The sequence below is a fragment of the Echinops telfairi genome, unplaced genomic scaffold, assembly GCF_000313985.2.
Source record: "Echinops telfairi isolate 266 unplaced genomic scaffold, ASM31398v2 ScPeMD7_7457;HRSCAF=8495, whole genome shotgun sequence".
Classification (NCBI taxonomy): domain Eukaryota; kingdom Metazoa; phylum Chordata; class Mammalia; order Afrosoricida; family Tenrecidae; genus Echinops; species Echinops telfairi.
In genome coordinates this window covers 5770938-5794040 of record NW_022111357.1, presented here as the reverse complement: position 1 = coordinate 5794040, position 23103 = coordinate 5770938, and the positions used below count along the sequence as shown (strand labels likewise).

At 47.4% G+C, this 23103-nt stretch overlaps 1 protein-coding gene across 1 annotated transcript in view; it reads right to left on the bottom strand.

Moving 5' to 3' along the window:
• INPP5B (inositol polyphosphate-5-phosphatase B) overlaps positions 1–23103 on the bottom strand; it is a 67013-nt gene that overhangs the window by 37097 nt on the left and 6813 nt on the right. Inside the window, exon 8 of the mRNA XM_045298901.1 lies at positions 16034–16150. Within this exon, the coding sequence (XP_045154836.1) occupies positions 16034–16150 (117 nt within the window). The remainder of the gene's footprint in view (positions 1–16033; positions 16151–23103) is intronic.

Here is a 23103-nt window from a genome sequence, read left to right as displayed (position 1 = left end):
GAGGACACAGCTGTGTGCATAGGCACCACGAGCTTATAAATGCCCATACGCCTATACAAATACATACGCCCAGAGAAAAGTAGACAGGCATACATCAAAACCGTAGCAGTAGTCTGTCCTCACAAGCGAGGGTTGCCTTTCCTCGTTCGCTTCGATGTCCTTTCAAAGTGAGCCACGGCACGAGTCTTGGACGATCACAAAAGGCTGTATCGGGGACACAGGCTTTGGAGTCAGACACTCTTCGGGCCCTGCCACCTCCTGGCTAGGTACCCTCGGGCAAGTGATCTAACCCTCCTAGGTCACATGACTGATGTCTTCTTCTTCCCACTGTGCATGTGAGGCTCCACCCCTCACTGCGTGGCCGAAAGATGCTCTGCAGGCCAGCTCAGACCTGTCAAAGGCTCAGTTCTACCAAACGAACTCAATTTCCAGAGCCCAGCAACTAGGGGTCAGTGAAAAAGAGGAAGAGCCTCCACGAAAGGGGCTGGCGTGGCGGCTCCAACAACGGGCTCAGACACAGCAACGGCTGTGCAGACGATGCACGCCGAGGACGTGTTTTGGCTGCTGAGCGCAGGCCGCTACCAGAACGAGCAATCACCAGCAGCACTTCCCCACCACAAGCCTGGCATCAACTTGACATCTGGGCTTTCCATAAAACTGGGCATCACGGGAGGAAACAAACACTTCACTCAAAACAAAACCCAGGTACCTCCTGTCTTTAGAGAACTGTCCAAGCAGCAGCAGCAGCAGCGTTATTTCTTAATTCAATTGTTCCTTCCGTCTCCTTCTCATGATTCTTCTCCTCCTCTCAGCCCCTTACTTATTTGCAGGTACTCCCAAGATCTCGACCAGAGCTACCCAACAGAACTTTCTGTGATGACGGAAATATTTACACTGTAGTCACTGCCCACAACAGAATACTTAAAATGGGGCTCGAGCAAATGAGAAACTGTCCACTCTAGCAAATTTAAACTTAAAAATAGCCGCATGTGGCTAGTGGTGATGACCACGGACCATGTAGAGCTTGACTCTGTTCTTCCTCCTTTATAAGGAGGACCATTAGACATCTTGCTTAATTCTGCTGAGCTGCAGAATTGAGGCCAGCTCTGCCCGAGTTCAAACCCTGCACTGCTCACTGGACATTTCCCCCAGATGTTCTGGATGCAGGAAGCTCCCAGGAAAAGTTGTGGCTTCACCTCTGGGTCCCTTCCCCGAGCTCTCCCTTCTGTCACCAGCCAGGTTTGCAATCCTGCTATCTGCTCACCCTTCTCCTGGGGCCCCAAAGACCAGTCAGTCATCAGCCTCTTCTTCCTCACAGCTGCCTTCCTCCGGGGCATCAGCTCCTCATTTGTAAACCTCAAGGCTCATCCAGCTAAGAGATCTTCCCATTTCTCCCTACCCAACCAGACCTTCTGGACTTGTCCAAGGTCAGCCAGTGTCATCTCTCCTTGCTATAAAACTTCCCAGATGCCAGGTCCAAACTGGTTAAACAGCATACAAGCCCTCTCTCTCACCAATCCACCACCCAAAGAGCCCGATCTAAACAGACAGGTTCCCCCTGCTCAACACCCTCTCTCTTGTCTCCATCTCAAAGCCTGTCCTCCTTTCTGACCACTGGAAGCTCCGTCATGACGCCCTTTTCAACCATATCAATCCTCGGCAGTCCTTTCTCTGAGTTCTGGAAAGAGCCCAGACTGTGGAGTAAAATGTTGTTCCCTGTTCAGAGGCCGTCCACTCAGTTCTGACTTAGGGCAACGCCTTGTACGACAGATAGAAACCGTCCTGTTCTACTCCTCCCCCACCAGTGTTGCTACACTTGAACCCATGGTTTCAGCCACGCTGTCAGTCCATCTTGTTGAGGGTTGTATTAGTCTAGGTACTTTGGAGAAACAAATCCACAGCAACTCACGTATAAGAGAGAGTTTTATGTAAAGAAAATGTGCATCACGAAGACATCCCAACCTAATGCTGCCCAAGCCCACAAGTCCAACATTAACCCATTAACCCAACACCAGTCCACAAAGTCCTCCACCTCACAAAACAGAGGCAATGATGCCAACTGCAGGAGGAAAGGTGAGTCAGTGAACAAACAAGCATCTCAGCACTAGCAGGGGTCTCCACATGGCTGCTCCAGCACCCAGGGCTGCATCGGAATAGAGCCATGCGGCTTCTCCTTGGGGATGTCTTGTAGGAAGTCAATCTTGCAAGATGAAGCAGGGAACTGCTAAGGCAGCTGCACCCTGGTGCGACCATCACAAAGCAAGAGACCCGAGAACTAGAAAGGCATTGCTCACCACCCATTTATCCCTCCGCCTTTCAATTAGCCCCACATGTGATTATCAGCCAGGCTGGCACAATTAACTAACTCAAGGGTCTTCCTCTGTTTTCCTGGCTCCCAAATTTTCCCTATCGCAATGTCCTTTTCCAGGGAGTGGTTTCTCCTGACAACATGTCCAACACATAAGCATTGATTGTGGGATCCAAGCAAGGCGAAATCCTTGACAACTTTCATCTCTTCTCCCTTTATCATGATGCTGTCTATTGGCCTGGTTGTGAGGATGTTGGTTTTCTTTACAAGGAGTTGTGGTCCATAATGAACACTGCAGTCTTTGATGTTCATCACCAGGTGCTTCAAGGCCTCTGGGCTTTCCATAAACAGAGTTATGTCATCTGCATACTGTAGCTTGTGTTCCTCCAATCCTGGTGTTGTGTTCTTCTTCAGAGTCCAACTTCTCAGACCATTGACTCAGCATACACCTCGACACACACCGTTCCTGATCTGAAAGCACGCTGTCTTCCCTGGTTTTGTTCGAATAGCTGCCTCCTGTGCTGGATACAGAGATTCTATAGCAGCACATTCAGTGTCCTCGAATCCTGTTCTTTACGTCATCCATACTTTGTTATGATCCACACAGTCAAATGCCTCTGCACAGTCAATGAAGCACAAGCCAATATCCTTCTGGTATTCTCTGCTTCCATCTGACATCAGCCATGTCCTCTTCTGAATCCAGTTTGGATTTCTGGAAGCTCCCTGCCGGTATACCACTGCAACCATTGATTGTATTCTGCATACATTTCATGTGATATTGGTACTTTCATGTGATATTGATACTGTTCAATAATTTCCATACGCTGCTGGGTCATCTTTCTTTGGAATGAGCATAAATATGGATCTCAACCAATCAGTTGGCCAGTCTTCCAGACTTCTTGGCATAGACAAGTGAGTGCTTCCACTGCATCAGTTTGTTAAAACCTTTCAACTGGCACTCTGTCAGCTCCTGGAGCCTTGGGGTTTTTTGCTAATGTTTTCAGTACAGCTTGGACTTCTTTCCCCAACACCATTGGTTCTTGATTGCACGCTCCCCTTGAAATGGTTGAATATAGTGTTAGACCGGGTAGACTAGAGAAACAAATTCATAGACACGCATATGTATATAAGGAAGAGGTTTATGTACAAGAGCAGTTGAATATTGAGAAAAGGTCCCAGCCTAAGTCCATAAGTGTGGGGGGAGGTCAGATGCGCAGGCATTCCCTCCCCTGAAGGCAACCAGTTGCCAGACTGCTGTCTCATCCCACCACGGGTGGGCCTGCTCCCTGCCTCTGGGGACAATGGACAGGCTCCTGTAGGAGGGGTTTGCACCCTACTGATAATGGTTAGACCCAGAGACCACCCCCTAGACCACCCTCTCATTGCTGTGTAACCTATAGTGCAGCTCCTCCCTGTGATGTATGTCTCTACCTGTAATTAGTGGGCTGGACTCCCCCAAAAGGTATATAGGTGTGAGTCAGCAATACAGATCGTTCTCTAGCTCTGAGCTCCTTGCTGCTCACTCCCTGGTCACTCTCCTCTCCCTTGTTCCCTTACCCTCCTTCCCTTCCCCCTCTCTCCACATGGACCACCAAGCTGGGCTGAGGTGAGCAATGCTACCATGTAACGTGTCTGACTGTATTATTGTAATATCTCTCATGCTCTCGATGACTTTAATATAATACTTATATATCTCAACCGTACAATTGTGCATTACTGAATCCGAGTAGTTACAATAGGATTAGCAGCGGGTGGGGGCTGGCACCCCACCTCCCTCCGAGTCAATTTTTAATTTAATACTACACATAAGTCCAATATAGCCCATTCGTCCAATACCAATCTTATAGAGTCCTCTTCAGACTCACAAAACACATGCAATGATGCCGAATGCAGGAGGATCACAGGCCACTGGGTTGGAAGTCTTGTGGATCCAGTGGTGTTGTAAGCATCTCAGTACTGGCAGGGGTCTCTGTGGTTTCTCCGGCTCCAGAGGTCTGGTTGCATCAGGGTAGGTCCATGTGGCTTCTCCAACTCCCAGGGTGTAGCGCCATGTGTCTTGTCAGTAGAGTGTCTCACAGGGAAAGAGCAAAGAGAAAGGTGTCTTCTGCCTCCAAGGAGGAAAATACAGGAGTTCCCAGCATTCTCAGAAGGCCATGCCCACACAGAGGCCTCACTGGTTATATCTTGACAGGCCAGACTCCACCCTTTACTCGTAATACTCTCAAGTCCCAAACTGACACTGGATTATGAACTACCACAGATATCTACCACTGCCTCTTTGTAATGTGACTCTGACTGTTTTACTGGCTCTGTCCATTCACTACCTGATGCAAAACCACAAACAAATTCCTTAACGTTCCCTGTTTGGAAAATGGGAGTGTCACCACCACGCTTTCAGAGAAATGAAAAGATCAAACAAAGGAAAGCCATACATGAACTAAAAGTCTAACACAATGCCTGGTATACACGGTAACCCTTCGTTCTTTCCCCTTTTCTCATCCCTCCTGCTCTGACAACAGCGATTCCCCGTTAGCAACCTAGGTGTGAGGTGTTTTATGTACTATTTCTGATCAATTATTGCCCTCATTTTACAACGACGACAGTGGAGGTCCACAGCAGATTGGATATGTGGTCAAGGAGACCAAGCCAATAAACAGCACCACTGACATTAAAATCTAGATCGGCTGGACACCAGCGCCACCCTGCCACCTCTTTTGCCAACACAAACACAACTTCCGTGGAGCTCAAAACCTGTGGGGTGAGCACTAGGGGGATACAAGGGTTAAGTGGGTTAGGATTACCAAGCAAAAGCACTGCCATGGTTGCCACAGGATGAGTGGGCATGAGGCTGTTGGCAGCTGGGTGGAAACCATGTTCCACCCTTCCTGAGCATCTACTAGCTGACTGTAGGAAGGGGCGGCCCTCCTATCTTCTCAGTCGCTGGCCTTTGCATTCCATTTCAGCACACTGGCAGAACCTGCAAGACCATGTGAACAGAAGCCTTGCGAGCCAGGTGCTCCGAAAGACCAGAAAGCTCTAACCAGCGGGATGGTTGGCCCAAAGCTTGCCGGTGGTGCCAGGCTGTGCACACACAAGGTGGCCCTGTCCCCTGGGCTCTCGCAGCCCAAGACAGAGGAACACATACCGGACATGGATACATTCAAATCACAGGGAGATAAACAGACGCAGAGCCAACTACCCAGGCTGTGTTCAAGATCATGACAGTGATAATATCCTTAGTAATGTTAATACTAAGCATTATCCTTAGTGATGTTAATACAATTTTGCCACAGTGTAAAGCAAATGTGTACAGCTTTCAATGTGCCAGACACTAATTTAAATACAGATAGTTAATCCCTAAAACTATTCTATGAAGCAAGGACTATTATGAGCTCCACTTTACAGACCAGGAAACAAATGCAGAGAGATTAAGCAGCTTGCACAAACGCATGTATATCTTAAGTAGCACAGAGCAGATTCAAACCCCTAAGTCTGGGAGAAGCATATGTTTTATTTGTTTAATTATGGTAAAAATATACATACCAAATGATTTGCCATCTCAACATTCTTCACTGAGGATGTTTTTAATCAATAAGCTATGTCACCTATCTGAAAACGGAAGGGTTCAGAAAGTGTTTCTGGAAGGAGAAATAACTCCTGCAGAAGCAGAAACAGAGCATTGTGGTTCAGGAACAAGTAATAGCAAGTAGTATAAATGAGTAGAAATGAGCAGCCTACTTCGAAAAGCATTGATAGGTACAAAAAAGAGGCAAGCATTAGCTACACAGAAACCCTGACTTCCATCCTAACTCTGTCATTGGCCAGCTGTGCCATCCCAGACCTATTACCTACCTACCCTCTCTGAGCCTCAACTGCTCCATCTGAAAAATGGAGACTCACTCGTACAACTTGTGACAGTGGGAGGTCTACAGACTCACAGCAAGCTGTTAATAACAAATGGGAAGTCCAGGACAACAAAAAAGTGGGTGATGGGAGAGGTTGGACAGTGTAAGATATGACAAAATAATAATAATTTATAAATTATCAAGGATCTGTGAGTGAGGATCAGGGAGGGAGGAGAAAAAATGAGGAGCTGATACCAAGGGCTCAAGTAGAAAGCAAATTTTGAGAATGATGAGGGCAACATATGTACAAATGTGCTTGACACAATGGATGGATGGATTGTGATAAGAGTTGTACGAGCCCCCAATAAAATGATTTTTTTTTAAAACAAAAAACAAATGGGAAATCTAATCATATTGGCAGTCATACATTTAGGCCCAAACTATAGGACTTTGACCGCCATGTGGCATTTGGACTTTATGCAGATGGCAAAGGAAAGGTGTGGCTATGCAGAGGACATAGTACACAAGCCTGGGAGTTCTTGAGAGAGCCCTGTAGCATGGGGTAGCCAGCATTTTACTTTAAAAATGGAAAGAAGGATTTCTGTTTTAGCCAGGGCACCATCTCAAATAGTTATTATGCTCTTAAAAGTCAAGTAACCATGCTTAAGTTTACTTTCTGTTCCTTTAAAAAAAAAAAAAGATACTTATCACTATCTCATGGTTAGAAGATAAAAGGCACACCGATTTCCTTGTCATTTAGACTGGACAGAAACATCTCTGAAAACACACCCTGAGAACCTGTGAACCCTGGAATGAAAATCATTCCCGCGCCGGGAGAACCCATTTCAGTTAACAAGGTGGAAACACAAGAGTTCGGCTTTCAAAAGGGACGAGCATGGTGCAGTTCTTTGACGGCTACAAATCAGTGGTGAGAGGCTTCTGCAGAGACTGCATCTTTCCCCCAGCACGCTGCCCTCGCGGGGCCTTGGGTGAACGTCTGTGGTCTGGTGATAAAGCTGAAAGAGAAGTGGGCCAGAGCAGAGCCGGAAGAAGCGGGGGAGGGCTGAGCAAACATGCCCAAAGAGGAAGGGACTGGGATTCTTCAGGGCTACAAAAAACTTTGGATTACAAACGGAATAGGGTCTCTCCATATAGGGCCTGCCTCTGTGGATTAGAATCGACTGACAGCACGTAACAACTACTACAATTCCACCAAAGGCTGATACAAGAGTCATGGTGGAGCATCAATTAAACACTTGGCTGATAACCAAAAGTTTTGTGTTAGTCCATGTAAAGCAGAGAAACAAATCCATGGACACTCATATGTATATAAGACAGTTTTATATAAAGAGTAATTGTACATTAAGAAAACATCCCAACCCAGTCCAGTCCAAGCCATAAGTCCGATATTAGGTCATCTGTCCGATACCAGTCTGAAAAGTCTTTTCAGACTCACGAAACACATGCAATGATGCTGAATGCTAGACAATCACAGGCCAGTGGGTAGAAAGTCTTCGGATCTAGTGGCGTGGTAAGCATCTCAGCACTGGCAGGGGTCTCCACATGACTTCTCTGGTTCCCAGAGCACGGGGTCTATCAGCGCAGTGCCATGTGTCTTGTCAGTAGAGCGTCTCCAAGGGAGTGAGCAGTGAGAGAGTCTCTCCCGCCTCCAAGGAGCAAAAAACAGGATTTCCCAGAATTCTCAGGAGAAGGCCATGCCCACACAGAGGCCTCATTGGTCCTACATTGACACCGGATTGTGTAACTACCATAAGATTGGTGGTTTGAACACACCCGTCTAGAAAGCCCCAACCTATCACAAGCAGCTCTACCCCTTCCTGCAAGTCTCATGAAGTAGAAATGGATTCGAAGGCACCAGCAACACCTGATGAGCCCGGTGTTCAGCTGGCACTGGGGAAGGAGAGAGGATGCCAAACTACCAAGAGCAGCAGGGTGCACTGCTGGAGCCAGCATGGAAGAGGTGAAAAAGAACAGGGCTTTTTTCTCCAGCTATGGGCAGCAAAGCGGTTTATCAGAGGAAATGAAGGTGAGAGGTGGCAGATAAGACTGAGAAAGGGGGTTGGAGCTGGGCTCTGCAGGACGCAAATGCCACACTAAGGCGTCTGAACTGTATTTCATGTTGCAGGCAACGAGGTGTGGCACAATAACCAGGTTCCTACTGAGATAGTTCAGGCAGTCAGATAACACCAAGACGTGGGGGTAAGTGTCAATGTGGGCACACAGAAGCACTGCAGAAAAGGAATGGGCAGAATCTGGTTCGCTTGGGCAAGAAGAAAGGGTGACCACGTCACTACAGGAAGCGAAAGAAACCTAGACTCACAGCCATCAAGTCGATCCCAACTCCTAGAAACCCTCTAGGAGGTTAGAACTGCTCCTGTAACTCTTTCTCCCTCGGAGTGGCTGGTGGTTTCAAACTGCTGACCTTGCAGTTAGCAGCCCACTACTCCACCAAGAAAGAGAAACTAGAGAGGGGGAATGAGTAAAAAGGACAGTGAAAGTAGTTCTTATTTGGAAGTAACTTGTGGCAGTTACGTAACCTCGCGTCAACTTGCAAAGGGGTGCAGTCTAGCCTGTCAATCAGGCCACAGCCAATGAGGCCTCTGTGTGGGCATGGCCTTCTCTTGAGGATTCTGGGAACTCCTGTATTCCTCCCTGGAGGCAAGAGACTCTCTCTGCTTGGTCTTCCTGCTGACAAGCCACATGGCAACCCTGATGGAAGCAGAGCCCTGGGAGCTGGAGGAGCCATATGGAGACCCATGCCAGCGCTGAGATGCTTCCACAAGACTTTCCATCCACTGGCCTGTGATCTTCCTGCATTCGGCGTCATTGCATGTGTTCTGAGTCTGAAGAAGAAATTATAGACTGGTAGTGGACATATGGGCTAATATCAGACTTATGGACTTCATCTGGACTAGGCTGGGATGGTTTCTTAATATATAATTACTCTCTGACATAAAGCTCTTTCTTTTATATATATGAGTGTCTCCCTGGATTTGTTTCTCTAGTCCACCCGGACTAACATATAACTAACTCAGCTAGGGCAGAACTTGAAGAGGGCAGTCAATTCTCAACTCTTAGAAGTGGACATTTGCAATCTGGAAATATGCAGGGGGTACCCTCTCCCAAAATGGATTTCCACCGCCAAAGCTATGTATTTGGGTTTTGTTTTGTTTTTTAACAAAACAACCTTATCACCTTCAAAGTATTCTCCATTACACTTATTATATTTGCTATTCCATTCTTGGAAACAGTTTTCAAACTCATCTGTTTGGATGGCTAACAACACCTCCCTCATTTTATTTCTTCACCTCACCTACCTTTTCAAATCACTGTCCTTTCGTGTCCCTCTTCATTCTCAGAAACAAAAAGAAGTCACATGGAGCAAGGTCAGGTGAGTAAGGTGTGTGGGACAAAAGAGGATGCTGTTTTTTTGCCTAAAATTGGTGCACTGAGATGGCTGTGTGAGCAGGTATACTGTCATGGTGGCAAAATCAGCCCCCTATCTGCCACAAATCAGGCCTTTTCTGTCACACACTGTTACACGATCTTTTCAGAACCTCTAAATAGAAAGCTTGATTAACAGTCTGACTTGGTGGAACGAACTCCAAATGCACTGAGTTGATATTTTTGTCCGTTTGAGAAGTTGATGGACATCCAGAATGAGGTTTATCATCAATCGACACTTCACCTTTTTTTGAAATGAGAAAACCACTCACACACTTGAGTTTTTCCCATAGTGCTGTCCTCGTAAGCTGTTCAACATCACAACAGTTTCTCTGGCATTTTTCCCAAGCAGGAAACAAAATCTCACAGCCACACACTGTTCTCTTAAATTGGCCATCACAAAAAAAAACAAGGTTTGAGCAAAACTGCTCTTACGAAAAAATTCACTGTGACCAAAGAGAACCTTCCCAGGTGACGCCACTGGGTGCACGAACTCAGAGTGAGTTGTTTGATGCACACCTAGTGGGGAAAATGTGTACTATGAAAGCTCGGCTCTGCTCAGTGCAATTCAGATTTTGTGGGGGTACCCCTCTGTATTCCCCAAACTTAAAAAAAAAAGTCACTGTCACATCAAATCCAACTCAAGGCAACTGTGTGTGTGGCAGAGTAGAATCACACACCATAAAGTGTTCAGCAGCTGATTTTTCACAAGTGGGGCCCCAAGCCTTTGGGTAGATTTGAACCTCAAGCCTTTGGGCGAGCAGCCTCCTGAATTAACTGTTTGCACTGTCCCGGGTACCCAAAGGAATGTGCCCCTCAACAAATGATTTAGCCATCCTAAATCCCCTCAGAGATGCCAAATCCTGCACCACGGAGTAACAGACTCTGTTCAAGTCCTGTCATCAGCTTCTCAACGAACGAGCGTCATCTCTTTCCTGATTGCCAGCGTTAGCTGCATACGCATCCGCCACTCAAGTCCACAGAATTGCTTCAGTGTATTTTCAGCACCCAAGACAAACATGCAAGGCCCCCCTCTGATAAATATTGATGTCCTGCTCTTCCTGAACTGTCCACGCGAGGGCTTTTCTGTGCGAAGCTCCAGAGAGTGCTGGGGGTCACCGTCACTGCTCTTGCTCTTGACTCCCACAGCAGAATTCCAAAACAAGCTGTTTATCGGAGGAGAAGGGGGGCAGTCTCCCGGGACTTTTAGAGAACAAGCACCAGGCTAAATGGGATACAGAAAGAAAGTGGAGACAGAAAAGACAAAAGGAAGAAACAGACACCGCTCTCTTTTAAGGAAACCAAGTGACACCCCCCCCAAATGTAAGCATCGTTTGTTCAGCAGCCTGCAGAGCTTCCCGCCCCGGGAGGTGATAGATGAGGTCTACCTCCAGGATTACAGACGCCAACTCATTTTCTCTGTGCTGAAAGGGTGAGCTGGCCACTCGGGTGTGACTTATCCATGTTGGTCACGCAAAATCCCGGAACTGAGAGAGAGAGGAGGGAAGGGGGGGGGGAATCCAAGGACCGTTTTCCAACATATTCTCTGGCCTTCTACGCTCCCTGCTGGTAATCTAGGTTACCCTTTAGGCTACCGGAGATATAAATAGCTCTCATTTCCTTTCTCAGGCCAGGGCGACTTTGAATTCTTTGTTTCCTGGGTCTAGGGAAAACACACAGAACATATTTCATTCTAAATCTGAGTTACTACAAGCTGGCTCGCCTTGAATCAGCCATGAATCAACTACGGAATGAGAAAACCACTTCTAAAGACTACCCTTTGCTTTCTATGACCCCTTTGTGAAATTAGTCCAGCCAGAATAGCCCGACAGGACTTCTGCAACCTGTTCCCTTTCCAGGGGCGGGCTCAGACCCTCCGGCACACCTCCCGTTTGCAGGTGCCTGGGCTGGGGCTCCCGGTGAACATTTTGCCTAAGGGGTTGTTCTCTGGCATGTCTCCTGAGTCAGACCCGTCTTTCTGACTGAGAGCAAAAGCGGCACAAAGAAGAATCGTGAAGGAAACCCAAGAGGCCCTGTCGACAATTGCTACCTGCCTAAGGCCAGTGCAGCATTCTGGGTAACCAGAGAAGGCCAGATGGTCAGGTGAGCATTCTGCCACACAACCAGAGCGTGCAGCTCCACAGGCAGCGCAGGGACTATCAAGCTCGCCCCGGTGTTGTTCTTGTTCTTGACGGAGGCAGTTCTGACTCACAATGACGCTGTGCTGACAGAGCTGAACTCCTCCATATGGTTTTCAAGGCTACGATCTTTTAAAAATAGGCTTGTCTTCCAAGGTGCACTTTTGGGTGGGTTGGAACCACCAAGATTTTGGCTGGTCGTCGAGAATTTTAACAATCTGCACCACCCAGGGCCTCTTAAACGCACCCTGTTATTGTTGCTATTAGGTCTAATTGGTTCCAACTCATAGCAACCCGGTGCAAAACAGATGGAAACACTGCCCTGTTCTGCACCATCCTCACATTCTCCATGTGAGCGCTCACTGTTGCCGCCACTGTGTCAGTCTATCTCCTTGAGGGTCTCTCATCTGCTATTTGAACAACTGCCCCCGGTCCATGTATAAGTACTGCATGAGCACAATTATATGTTCCGGAACTCCCATTCTTCTCAATGTTATCCATAGTTTGTTGTGTGTGATCCACACATTCATAAAACACAAGTAAACATCTTTCTGGTATCCTTTGCTTTCAGCCAAGAGCCATCTGACATCAGCAATGATATCCTTGTTCCATGTCCTCTTCTGAGTCCAGCTTGAATTTCTGGCAGCTCCTTATCGTGTACTGCTACAACCATTGTAGGATGCTCGTCAGCCAAAACTTTACTGGCATGTAACAGTAATGGTATTGTTCAATAGTTCCTGCATTCTGCTGGGTCACCTTCCTTTGGAATTGGGTACGAATAGGGATTTCTTTCCAGTCAACTGGCCAGGTATCTGGCTTCCAAATTTCTTGGCATAGATGAGTGAGTACTTCTAGTGCTTCACCAGCTTGTTGAAATATTTCAGTTGGTATTCCGCCAATTCCTGGAGCCCTGTTTTTGGCTAATGCCTCCAGTGCAGCCTGGACTTCTTCAGTACCACTGGTTCCTGATCATACACTACCTCTTGAAATAGGTGAAGGTTATCCAGTTCTCTTTAGTACAAAGTATCTGCATATTCTTTCCAGAATCTTCCAATGCTTCCCCCATCATTCAATATTTTGCTCCTGGAATCCTTCTATATTGATACTTGAGGCTTGAGTTCTTCTCTTCAGTTCTTTTCACTTGAGGTTTGCTGGATTTGCTGAATGTGTTGTTCCTTTTCAGCTTTTTAAGCCCCAGATGTTTGCACATTTCATTATAATGCTTTGTCATCCCAACACCCCTGAATGCAGCAGATACAAGCGAAAGGAAGGCATGGGCATTTGGGAGAGAAGCAGCCAAAGTAAAGCACTTTTCTCCACCAACCCGCGAAGACCCAATTTACCATGACTCCACAGGCCAACCTGTGGGTCTGACCCCTTTTGGGGGGGTCTAACGACCCTTTCACAGAAGTCGCCCGATTCATAACAGTAGTAGAATGACAGTTATGAAATAGCAACGAAAATATAGTTGGGGGGTCACCGCAACATGAGGAACTGTATTAAAGGGTCACTGTCACAGGCTCACCTCACAGGGACCATCATCGTCCTGGACCAACTCCCCACTCTGACCTCTACAGATGGACTGTCGGACTCTCCCTGTTAAGACTGTCAGCCACTGGAGGGCATCTAGCTTCCTGCCAACTGCATTCTAACTCGACTTGAGTCGTTTCCCCCTATGGGGAAGTGGACATTTTGATCATATGCATAGACAAAGAACCAAATCCACTACCAGTTTCACTTGGGGCCTGGATCATTCTAAGCATCCAGAAGCAGCCCAGAGAGCTGGTCCTATCGATCCTGGAAGATGAAGCGCTACTCTGAGGTCTGAACAACTTGAAACAGTTTGGGGTGGACAAGCCTGGAGCCTTAGTGTCAATTTTAGCAGAAGCCACCTAGCAGTTCATACTGCGGCCCTGTTTACTGTAGATATTCTGATAGGGACAACGTCTTTTCAACTAGAGCTCCAAATCTTGACATTAATTCCTCACCAGACGTTTTTGTTTCTGTTCCCCCAGGGGAGTAGCTGGTGAGTTTAAATGGTTAACTGTTCGGTTATGAACTGAGTGCTTAGCCATGTGACATCAGCCGCTTGTTATTGTCTGATTGCTTCCTTCTACTGATGGGGAAGCTGAGGCCCAGAGGGATGGAGTGACTGACTTAACTGTGACAGAGCACGCTGGCCTATATGCTACCCCCATGTGCCCCGCATCCTTTTAAGCCTGCTTTGGGGGCCTTCCCCAACAAATGAGCTTCAAAACTGTTTTTCAGCATTCTCTTCCTCCTGGCTGGGTAGGTTTTAACTTAGTGACTAGTTTTTTGGTTTTTGAAAGGAAATGAGCAATTATGAGATTTTTGTGTGTTTCCCCGCAGGGTGCTCTTGCCGCATGCTTTTTCTAGTTAGTTCTTGATGTGTGGTGACCCAAGGACCCACAAGGTCCTCCAGGCTAGGGTGTTCATGGAAGCAGATCACCAGGCCTTTCTCCCTCAGAGACAACCTGTCCATTCGCAACTGAGGGTTTAGCCATTGAGTTACTGGGGTTGGGGAGGGGGACTGGCTCCAATGCTGGCCTAAGCTCTCAAAAGAGACCTGTCTTAGAGTTGATAACAAGGGCTCAACTAGAAAGTAAATGTTTATAAAATAATGGTGGCAACATATGTACAAATAGGCTTGATACAACTGATCCATGGATTGTTATAAGAGCTATAAAAGGCCCCAATAAAATAATCTTTGAGAAAAATAATAATAAAAATAAAAATACCTTCTAGAAGAAAAAAAGAGAGACCTCTCTTTACTGACCAACTACAAAGACCTCTCTCTACTGGCCAACATTTTCTGCTTCCAGCAGCCTTTCCTCCACCAATATCCTAATTCTGGAAGGTTCTTGTGAAGGGGCAAGTGGGAAAACGCATGCTTCATCTTAAAGCTCTCACAGACTCCCACCACCGTGGCCCAGAATTCAGGGAAACTGAAGCAACAACAGCTGTTTCAAGCTCAGCCCGGCGCGTAAATCAAACTAGGGCACCATGAGAAGCTTCCATCGCTTCTTGCGGTGGCTGCGAAGCAGGCAAGGCCTCTGAGGTCACTGAGGAAGTCTGCTGGTCTAGGTTCCTCTCGTTTTAGACACACTTGTGCTCTACGGCTCCCCAGCGCCTTCACAGTCCCCAGCTTTGTGAGAGCAAGTGGAGCCCACAACACCTCAACAGACTCCACCTCCAGCAAGTGGCTGAGAAGGGGCAGGCATGCTATGAGTGGTCATACCAAAGCCCAGAGGAAACCAGAGCTGCCAGGGCACACCCTGGGGAAACTCACACCTGGGAGCCCGTGCAGGAGCGGACAGAAAAAAAAAAACAACAGATCCGTGCATGTCCTCCCAGAGCACCGGGCTGACCCAAATTTCGGCCCTCCAAAAGACAAATTCCTGGCTCAACAATTAGCCTTTTGTGCTGCACCACAGTAGCCACCAAGGGCTGAGTGGAAAAAACCTGGTACTGTTCACCTGTAACCAAGGCCTGGACTCTAGGGTGGGCATGACACTGCGAAGCGAGCCAGCCACAGCACAAGGGACTCCAGGCGCCGAGGACGGGCCGGGGTCTGGCAGGTCAGCGGACACATACCTCACCCAAAGGTGCGTGCACCCACCCCCACGAACGCCCATCTCAGGAGGCCTGGGCGGAAGGCCAAGCTCAGCAGGGGAAACTGAGGCGCAGGAAGAGGCAGCCACTGGCCCCAGCTCACATGGCGAATCAGGGACGGAGCCCTGCCCACTTCCCAGCCACTTGATCCCTCAGTACGCCGATCCCCACCTGCCTGCCCCGCCACGCCCAGCAGAGAAGGACGAACATCACCAAACTTCAGCCCCCGCCTCCCCTGCGGCCAGGACCTCGGTCTCGCCCCGGCGGCCACTGGGCAAACCGCAAACCCTGTCCTCCCGTGGAACCGGCCCGTCGCCGTTCCCGGCCCAGGTCCTCAGCCCAAGCCCCCCATCGCCCGGCGGACCTGCAGAGTCGCGCTCCCGAGAGCCGGCGGCGGCAGACATTTCCGCGACTGGTTCCTCCAGCTCTTCATCTCGCCGCCCGCGCCGGCCGCTCCGCCCCTCTCCCTGGGGCACGCCCCCTCAGCGCCGGCTCAGCCAATCGAAGGCTCCCATGGCTCACAGCCCCGCCCCGAGTAGGACGGAGCCCGCCCCCTGCAGCAGGACCTTCACCAATCCCCAGCGCCGCTTCCGGGACGGATACCTGCCTCCGCCAATTCTCGCTCACCCGGACTAGGTAGCTACCTGGGGCGGCGTTCCAACTCTGCGGGGTGGACCACTTCGCCCATTCCAACTCCTGCTCGGTGCTTCTGTATCGAGACAGCCACAGGAACTCAGGGTGTGGGGTCGCTGGATCGAAGCCTGTGGCGGGAAAATGAAGAGGGAAAGTGAGTCGTGAGCTTCGGGAGCTGGATCCGCTTCTGAATGATTGCGTGTGAGCAAATCAGTCAGCCTCCTCTGGGAGGCTCAAAGCCCATTTCCCTACGGTGCAGGGCCATCCTACCAAAGGAAAAGCTGTACCAAGAAGGAGGACATGGACTATGTGGCTAACTGCCTCCATCAACAACTGCTCCTTTGCCATGAGACCAGAACTGGACGGTGCCCCGCTACCAGGACTGAGCATGCTGATCACAGACTCCATAGAAGAATCCTAAGTAAAATGGAAAACATACAAAATTGAATTTCAGATTCTCATGAGCGCCAGACTTTCTGGTACTAAAGGGACCGGATGAAATGATCGCCCTGATAATAATCTTTAGACTTTTAACCTGAAACATCCTTCCAAGCCTTCTTCAAGCCAAACAAAGGTTTGGCGTAACTGGTTTAAAGAATGTCCGCCTTGAGCACTGTGCTCTTTTTAAAGCTAGATGGGATGAAGATGACAACAGCAGTGGAAAGATTGGATGGGAGCCGTAGGGGGCAGTGAGTGTATGTGAGCAAGAGAAACAATCTGTTGGATCAAAACACATCATCGATGTTACCTAGCAAAACGGTGGTGCTGTGTATATTCTCAGGAACAATAACCAAACAACATTTTAAGGATTTTTTAAAAGTCTTCTTCCAAGACAGTTAGGCACCCTGGTGGCATAGTGGATTACGTGCTGGGCAGCTAAGCAAAAGTCAGCAGTTTGAACCCGCCAGCTGCTCTGAGGGAGAAATGTGAGGTTTTCTGCTCCTGTAAAGATTGACAGCCTTGGAAACCCACAAGGGTAGTTCTACACTGTCCTAAATGTTCGCTGAGTCAGAATTTACTCAGTGGGTTTGTTTATCATTCCAAGGCAGATACATTCCCTCCACCCTCTGGGATGTGCAAGCAGGTGCACACCACACACACACACACACACACTCTTCCATCGTCATGTCACATTGGTGCATGTAACTGTGCACTAGGGTCTGTGTTTTATGCATTTTATCTCTTAATTTTCATAATAAGCTTTATGGGCTAGGGAACTATTACTCAACTGTATATATGAAGCAATGAGCTTAGAGAGGCTCACTATTGAAGGTCATGGAGCAAATGGCAGAGTGTACGCTCCACCTAAGGGAGGTCATAGGTGGTGCAGTGAAGTGCTAGGCTGCTAACTGAAAGGCTGGAGGTTCAAGTCCACCCAGAGACTCTTCAGAGGAAAGGCCTGGCGATCTCCTTCCAACCCATCCGCTCAAGTCAAAGTGGACCAGTTCTCCTCCGAGGCACATGGAGTCTTCATGAGACAGAGTCAACTCTTCATCCTCCATCAGCAATGCACACACCATCCCGAATAAACAGACAAATCTAAATAAAAAGCAGTGGGCTCGCTGTGAAATAGGAATTCAAGAAAAATCCTCGGTTTACCCCTTCCAACCAGATAGCCACGTCTAAGCCTCTTCTTGAGCCACCACTGCCTCTGACTTAAACCCGAGGGTATGAGAGTCCAAAACGTCAGTTAGCAGCAATGATGCTGTTCTGCCTGTGACAGCTGTAGAACTGCTTGGACCATGTAAAATGGAATTGGATTTACACGGGCATCATAAATTAGGAAATTAGGGTTCCAGTCCTGACTATGGTACTGGCAGTTATAGCTTTAAATTTTTTCCCATTATTTACATACAACTAACTTATACCACTTTTTCGGCGGGGCGGGGGAAGGCATTAAAAAGACAGGAAAGGAAAAAAAGATCAAAGTATTTATCAGAAGAGACTCAAACTTGCTCTTGATTGTAGAGTAGCTAAGACAAATGGAAGAAATATTGCAGTGAAAGAGTTGAACAGAAAATTTCAAAGGGCAGCTTGAGAAGTCAGCAAAGCATTATAATGAAGTATGCAAAGACCTAGAGGAAGAACACGCTCAGCATATCTTAAACTGAAAGAACTCAAGAAAAAATGCAAGCTTCTAGTTGCAATATTTAAAGATTCTCTGGGCAAAATATTGAATGATGCAGGAAGCATCCAAAAAAGATGGAGAAAAGACACAGTCACTGTAGCAAAAAGATCTAGTCAATATTCAACTATACTCAGAGGTAGTATATGAGCAAGAACCAATGGTACTGAAGAAGAAGTCATGGTACTGAAGAAGAAGTCTAGGCTGCACTGAAAGGATTAGCCAAAAACAAGGCTCCAGGAATTGATGGAAAACTGATTGAAATATTTCAACAAACTCATGAAGCACTGGAAGCATTTCACTCATCTATGCCAGGAAATTTGCAAAACAAGTACTTGGCCAACTGACTGGAAGAGATCTATTATTTGTGCCCATTCTAAAGAAAGGTGACCCAGCAGAATGCTCAAATTATAGGATGTTATCATTAATATCACATGCAAGCAAAATTTTGCTGAATCCATCAATGGTGACAGCAATATGTTGACAGGGAGATGCCAGAGGTTCAGGCCACATTCAGAAGAGGACCAAGAACAAGGGATATCATTGCTGATGTCAGATGGATCTTGGCTGAAAGCAGAGAACACCAGAAAGATGTTGGCTTGTGTTTTATTGGCTATGCCAATGCATTCGACTGTGTGGACCCTAACAAACTGTGGCTATCCTTGAAAAGAAGGAATATCAGAACCCTTCATTGTATTCATGTAGAACCTATATACAGATCCAGAGGCATCTCTGTGAACAGAACAAGGGCACACTGCATGGTTCACAATCAGGACAGGTGTGCATCAGGGTTGTATCCTCTCACCATACTTGTTCAGTCTGTATGCTGAGCAACTCCTCAGAGAAGCTGGACTATTTTTGGAAACTAACACTGAGGGAAATACGACTAGGACTATATTCCCTAACTTATTACAGAGGGGATCTGAAAAGCTGGTATTCCACGGTAGGAAAGCCTCCACTTTAGTAAGTTGGAGGTAAAGTCTAGGTACATTATCCTGCTTTAAAAATCATTCCCACAGATTCTCCCCTTAACAGCTATGCTGCCAATAATTATTGTAAGCACATGATTGACTGTATCTCCCTATAGAAGCAAACATTACCGTTTTCTCTCTGCCTGCCATGACAACACCCCCCACCCCCTTGTACTTTTCCCTAATACAGGCAATAGGTTTCCTCACCTTGAGCTCAGGGACCTTTACTGTAGATACCACCCACCTTGTGATGTATGTAACTACCGTATATGCAAGTCTTAAGCTTACCTATAAAGACCTCGAGAGAAACAAAACAAAAAAATAAATAAATAAAGACCTCGAGATAAACAAAACAAAAAATAAATAAATAAATAAAGACCTCGAGACAGTAAAGTCTCTCTCTCACTTCTCCCATTCTCCTACCTGCTCAGTGCCACGTGGTCCATCAAGAGGAGCTGAGGTGAGCATGCTACCATAAGATATGTCTGACTCCTTTATTGTATTCTCTCTCCTATCTTTCTTATCCTCTATGGCTGTGGGAAACAGAAAGATTTCTCCCAAGTCATCTCCCCCAAATATATGTTAGACTTAGGACACTGCTTGTAGTGAATAGTAAATGTTTATCAAGTTACCTCCCTGAAGGCAGTCAGTTGCCAGACTACTGTCAGGTCCTACCACAGGTAGGGCCCACTTCCTACCTGTGGTAAGAACAATGGGCTACTTCTTCTTAATGGCTTGTGGTCATCAGTTTGGTCCCTGCAGGGTGGGTTTACACCCTACTGATAATGGTTTCTATAGTGAGTCAGAGAACAGGTCAAACCAGCTCAGTGACATCCAAAGCTAGGCTGCCATCCTGAATCTAGGATCCGCCCATCTTGTCACATGTGTACCCCTATTACCTCCCCTTCCTATTGCATGAATACCCCTAGATCACCTCCCTCCCATTACTGTAATACCTATAACACAACCCTTTCCTGTGATGTATGTCTTCACCTGTAGTTAGGGGGCTTGCACGTCCCCAGAGAATATAAAAGCCTTGGTTAGCAATAAATATCTCTCTCTCTCCACGTGGACCACCAAGTCAGGCTGAGATGCTGAGGTAAGCATGCTACCATGAAATGTGTCTGACTCCATTATTTCAATCTCTCCTATCTCTTGTGCTCTCTATGAATTTACTAAAATCTTTACTTATTATCGCTGTACAATTGTGCCTACTGGACCTGTGATGTTGTGCTAGGGGCTGATACTCTGACATATAGCTTTCCTATAATCTTTATATATCATTGCTGTCCATTTGCACCTTCTGGCCCTTCAGGTGTTGGAGGCTGGTTCCTCCGACAGACTATATGAAGAGTGTGGCATCAAGATCGGAGGAAGGCTTATTGACAACCTGTGAAATGCAGCTGACGCAACCTTGCTTCCTGAAAGGGAGAAGGACTAAAGCACTTGCTGATGAAAATCAAGGGCTGCAGCTTTCAGGATGGAGCTCAAGGTAAAGGAAACCTAAAGCCTCACAACTGATAGGTAACATCACGATAAGTACAGAAAAGACTGAAGTTGACAAGGATCATCACATTTTGCTTGGAGCCACGATCAATGTTCCTAGAAGCAGCAATCAAGAGATCGAACGACACATTGCATTGGGGAAATGTGCTGCACAAGACCTCTAGAAAGTGTTGAAAAGCAAAGCAGTGACTTTGAGGACTCAGGTGCCCCTGACCCAAACCACGGTGTGTTCAGTCACCTCATAGCATGTGACAGTTGGACATTGAATAAGGAAGACCAAGGGAGACTCGACGCGCTTTCCTTATGATACTGGTGAAGAGTGTTGAGAGCACCATGGACTGATCAAAGAACAAGTCTGTACTGGCAGGAGTCCAGCCAGGATGCTCCTGAGAGGCCATGACTGCAAGAGTTTATCTCACGTACTTCGGACATGTTGACAGGAGAGACCAGTCCCTGGAGAAGGACCTCCTGCCCGAGGTCGAGGAAGGCCCTCAACCAGATGGACTGACAGGATGGCTGCAACCAGAAGCGGCTGAAACATAAGAACAATTGTGCGGACAGTACAGGACCAAGCAGCGTTCCTCTCTGTTGTACGTGGGGTTACTGAGTCGGAACAGAATGGGCAGCCCCCATCAACAACAGCGACTTACGCTACCTAGGAAGGCAGTGGCCGTTCAGTGGTAGAAGCCAAGTCTTCCACGAATGAGACTGGTGTTCAGTTACCAGCCATTGCACCTCATCCAGCACCCCTCTGTGAGTGGAGCCTTGCAGGTTACTATGATACTGAACAGGTGTCAGCAGAATTTCCAGTCTAGGACAGAAACCCTTTGGATTACAATGGCCCAATGCCCAGACAAACATGGGGATGGTGCAGGACTGGGGAGTGCATGATTCCATTGTGCACGGGGTCACTATGCAGAGTCAGAAGCCGATCTGACAGCTAACAAGAAGCAGCGAGCACAACCCACACTTGCCGTCACGCAATCGTCATAAAATCCGGGGAGTGATAAGTAGGGCAAGGTCATATTTCCACTGTACAAAATAAGAAAGTCAAATACATTTCAGAAGTGATAGAGCTTGGAGGTGACTGAAATCTCTCGACCCTGTGGGCTTTGAAACCAGACAACTGGTGGTCACACTGGCTTTCTTTCAATCGCAGGGTACCCTTGGCTAGATTACTTCCGTCAGTTTACTCATCTATTAAACAAATAGTAGACCTGCTCCTTACTATCCCTCAAAAGACCTGATTGTTGTGGGAGGGCTAGGAAAATATCTGGCACATGACTAACTTCATTAATATTAGGTAATTCCTTTCTCTGGGCCTAGGCCCTTGGACTCTGGACCTTGGTCTCTTTGTCTGTGAAATACAAGGGCTGGGCTGGTGGACAACCAGGGGCCTATCAGCTCTGGGAACCTCCTCTTAGCGAGATCCTGCCCTGAAGAAGTTTCCACCATGACAACCGCTCAGAGAAGGTGAGTTAGAATAGTTTCCCTCCTGTGACCTCCAGTGTGGGGAATTCAAAGAAGTCGTTCAGCAAAAGAAAATGAGAGCCATCAATCACCCTCTCTCCTTCACTGTCACAGCCATGTGCACGCGCTCTGTTCATCCACTCAACAGACCTTTACTAAGGGCCTGTGAGTCAGAAGCGATTTGACGGCAGGTGTGTTTGCTTGTTTAGTTTGAAACACCAGGCACTGTCCTAACACAACCCATACTTCACTAAACAGTTTGCCCTCCTTGGTATTCATCTTCCTTTCTCTGCTTCTATTCCCAGCAAGCCTCGTTCTTTTCTACCTACATTGTAACACATTCCTGTAGATCTCCCTACTCTAGACGCCCTGCTTCCACACCAGCGGAGAGAAGACTGTGGCCAGGTCATTCATAGTTTAAAAGCTTCACTGGGTCCCCAGTAGGTATAAAGCGCTGACCAACAAACTTGGGGGTTTTTTGAGCTGCCCTCTGCTGGCCTCAGTTGTCTCAACACCTTCCCTCTACCTCGAGCTCAGTCCCACTCAATGGAACGACCTCTACCTGCGATGCCCTTTCCTTCCTTGTTATCTCCCGTGTTCATCCTTCAAGTCTCATCCAAACATCACCTCTTACACGAAGCTCCCCCAAAGCCAGCTGTATAAGACAAGGTGGTCTAAGCTAAGGAAGCACTAGAGCCGAACGCTCAAGAGCTCGGGCTCTGACCTCGATGTTCGGTACCATCTCGTCTAGTGGTTCTCAACCTTCCTCGTGCCGCGACCCTTTCATACAGTGCCTCCTGTTGTGGTGACCCCCAACCATGAAGATAGTTTCATTGCTACTTCATCACTGTCATTTTGCTACTGTTATGAATCGGGGCGGCCCTGTGAATGGGTCATTCGACCACCAAAGGGGTCGTGGCCCACAGGTTGAGAACTGCTAATCTAGTCTTTTTTTTTTTAATCTTTCTAGAAATATAAATATGTTTGTTTTTTTTTAAACATTTTATTA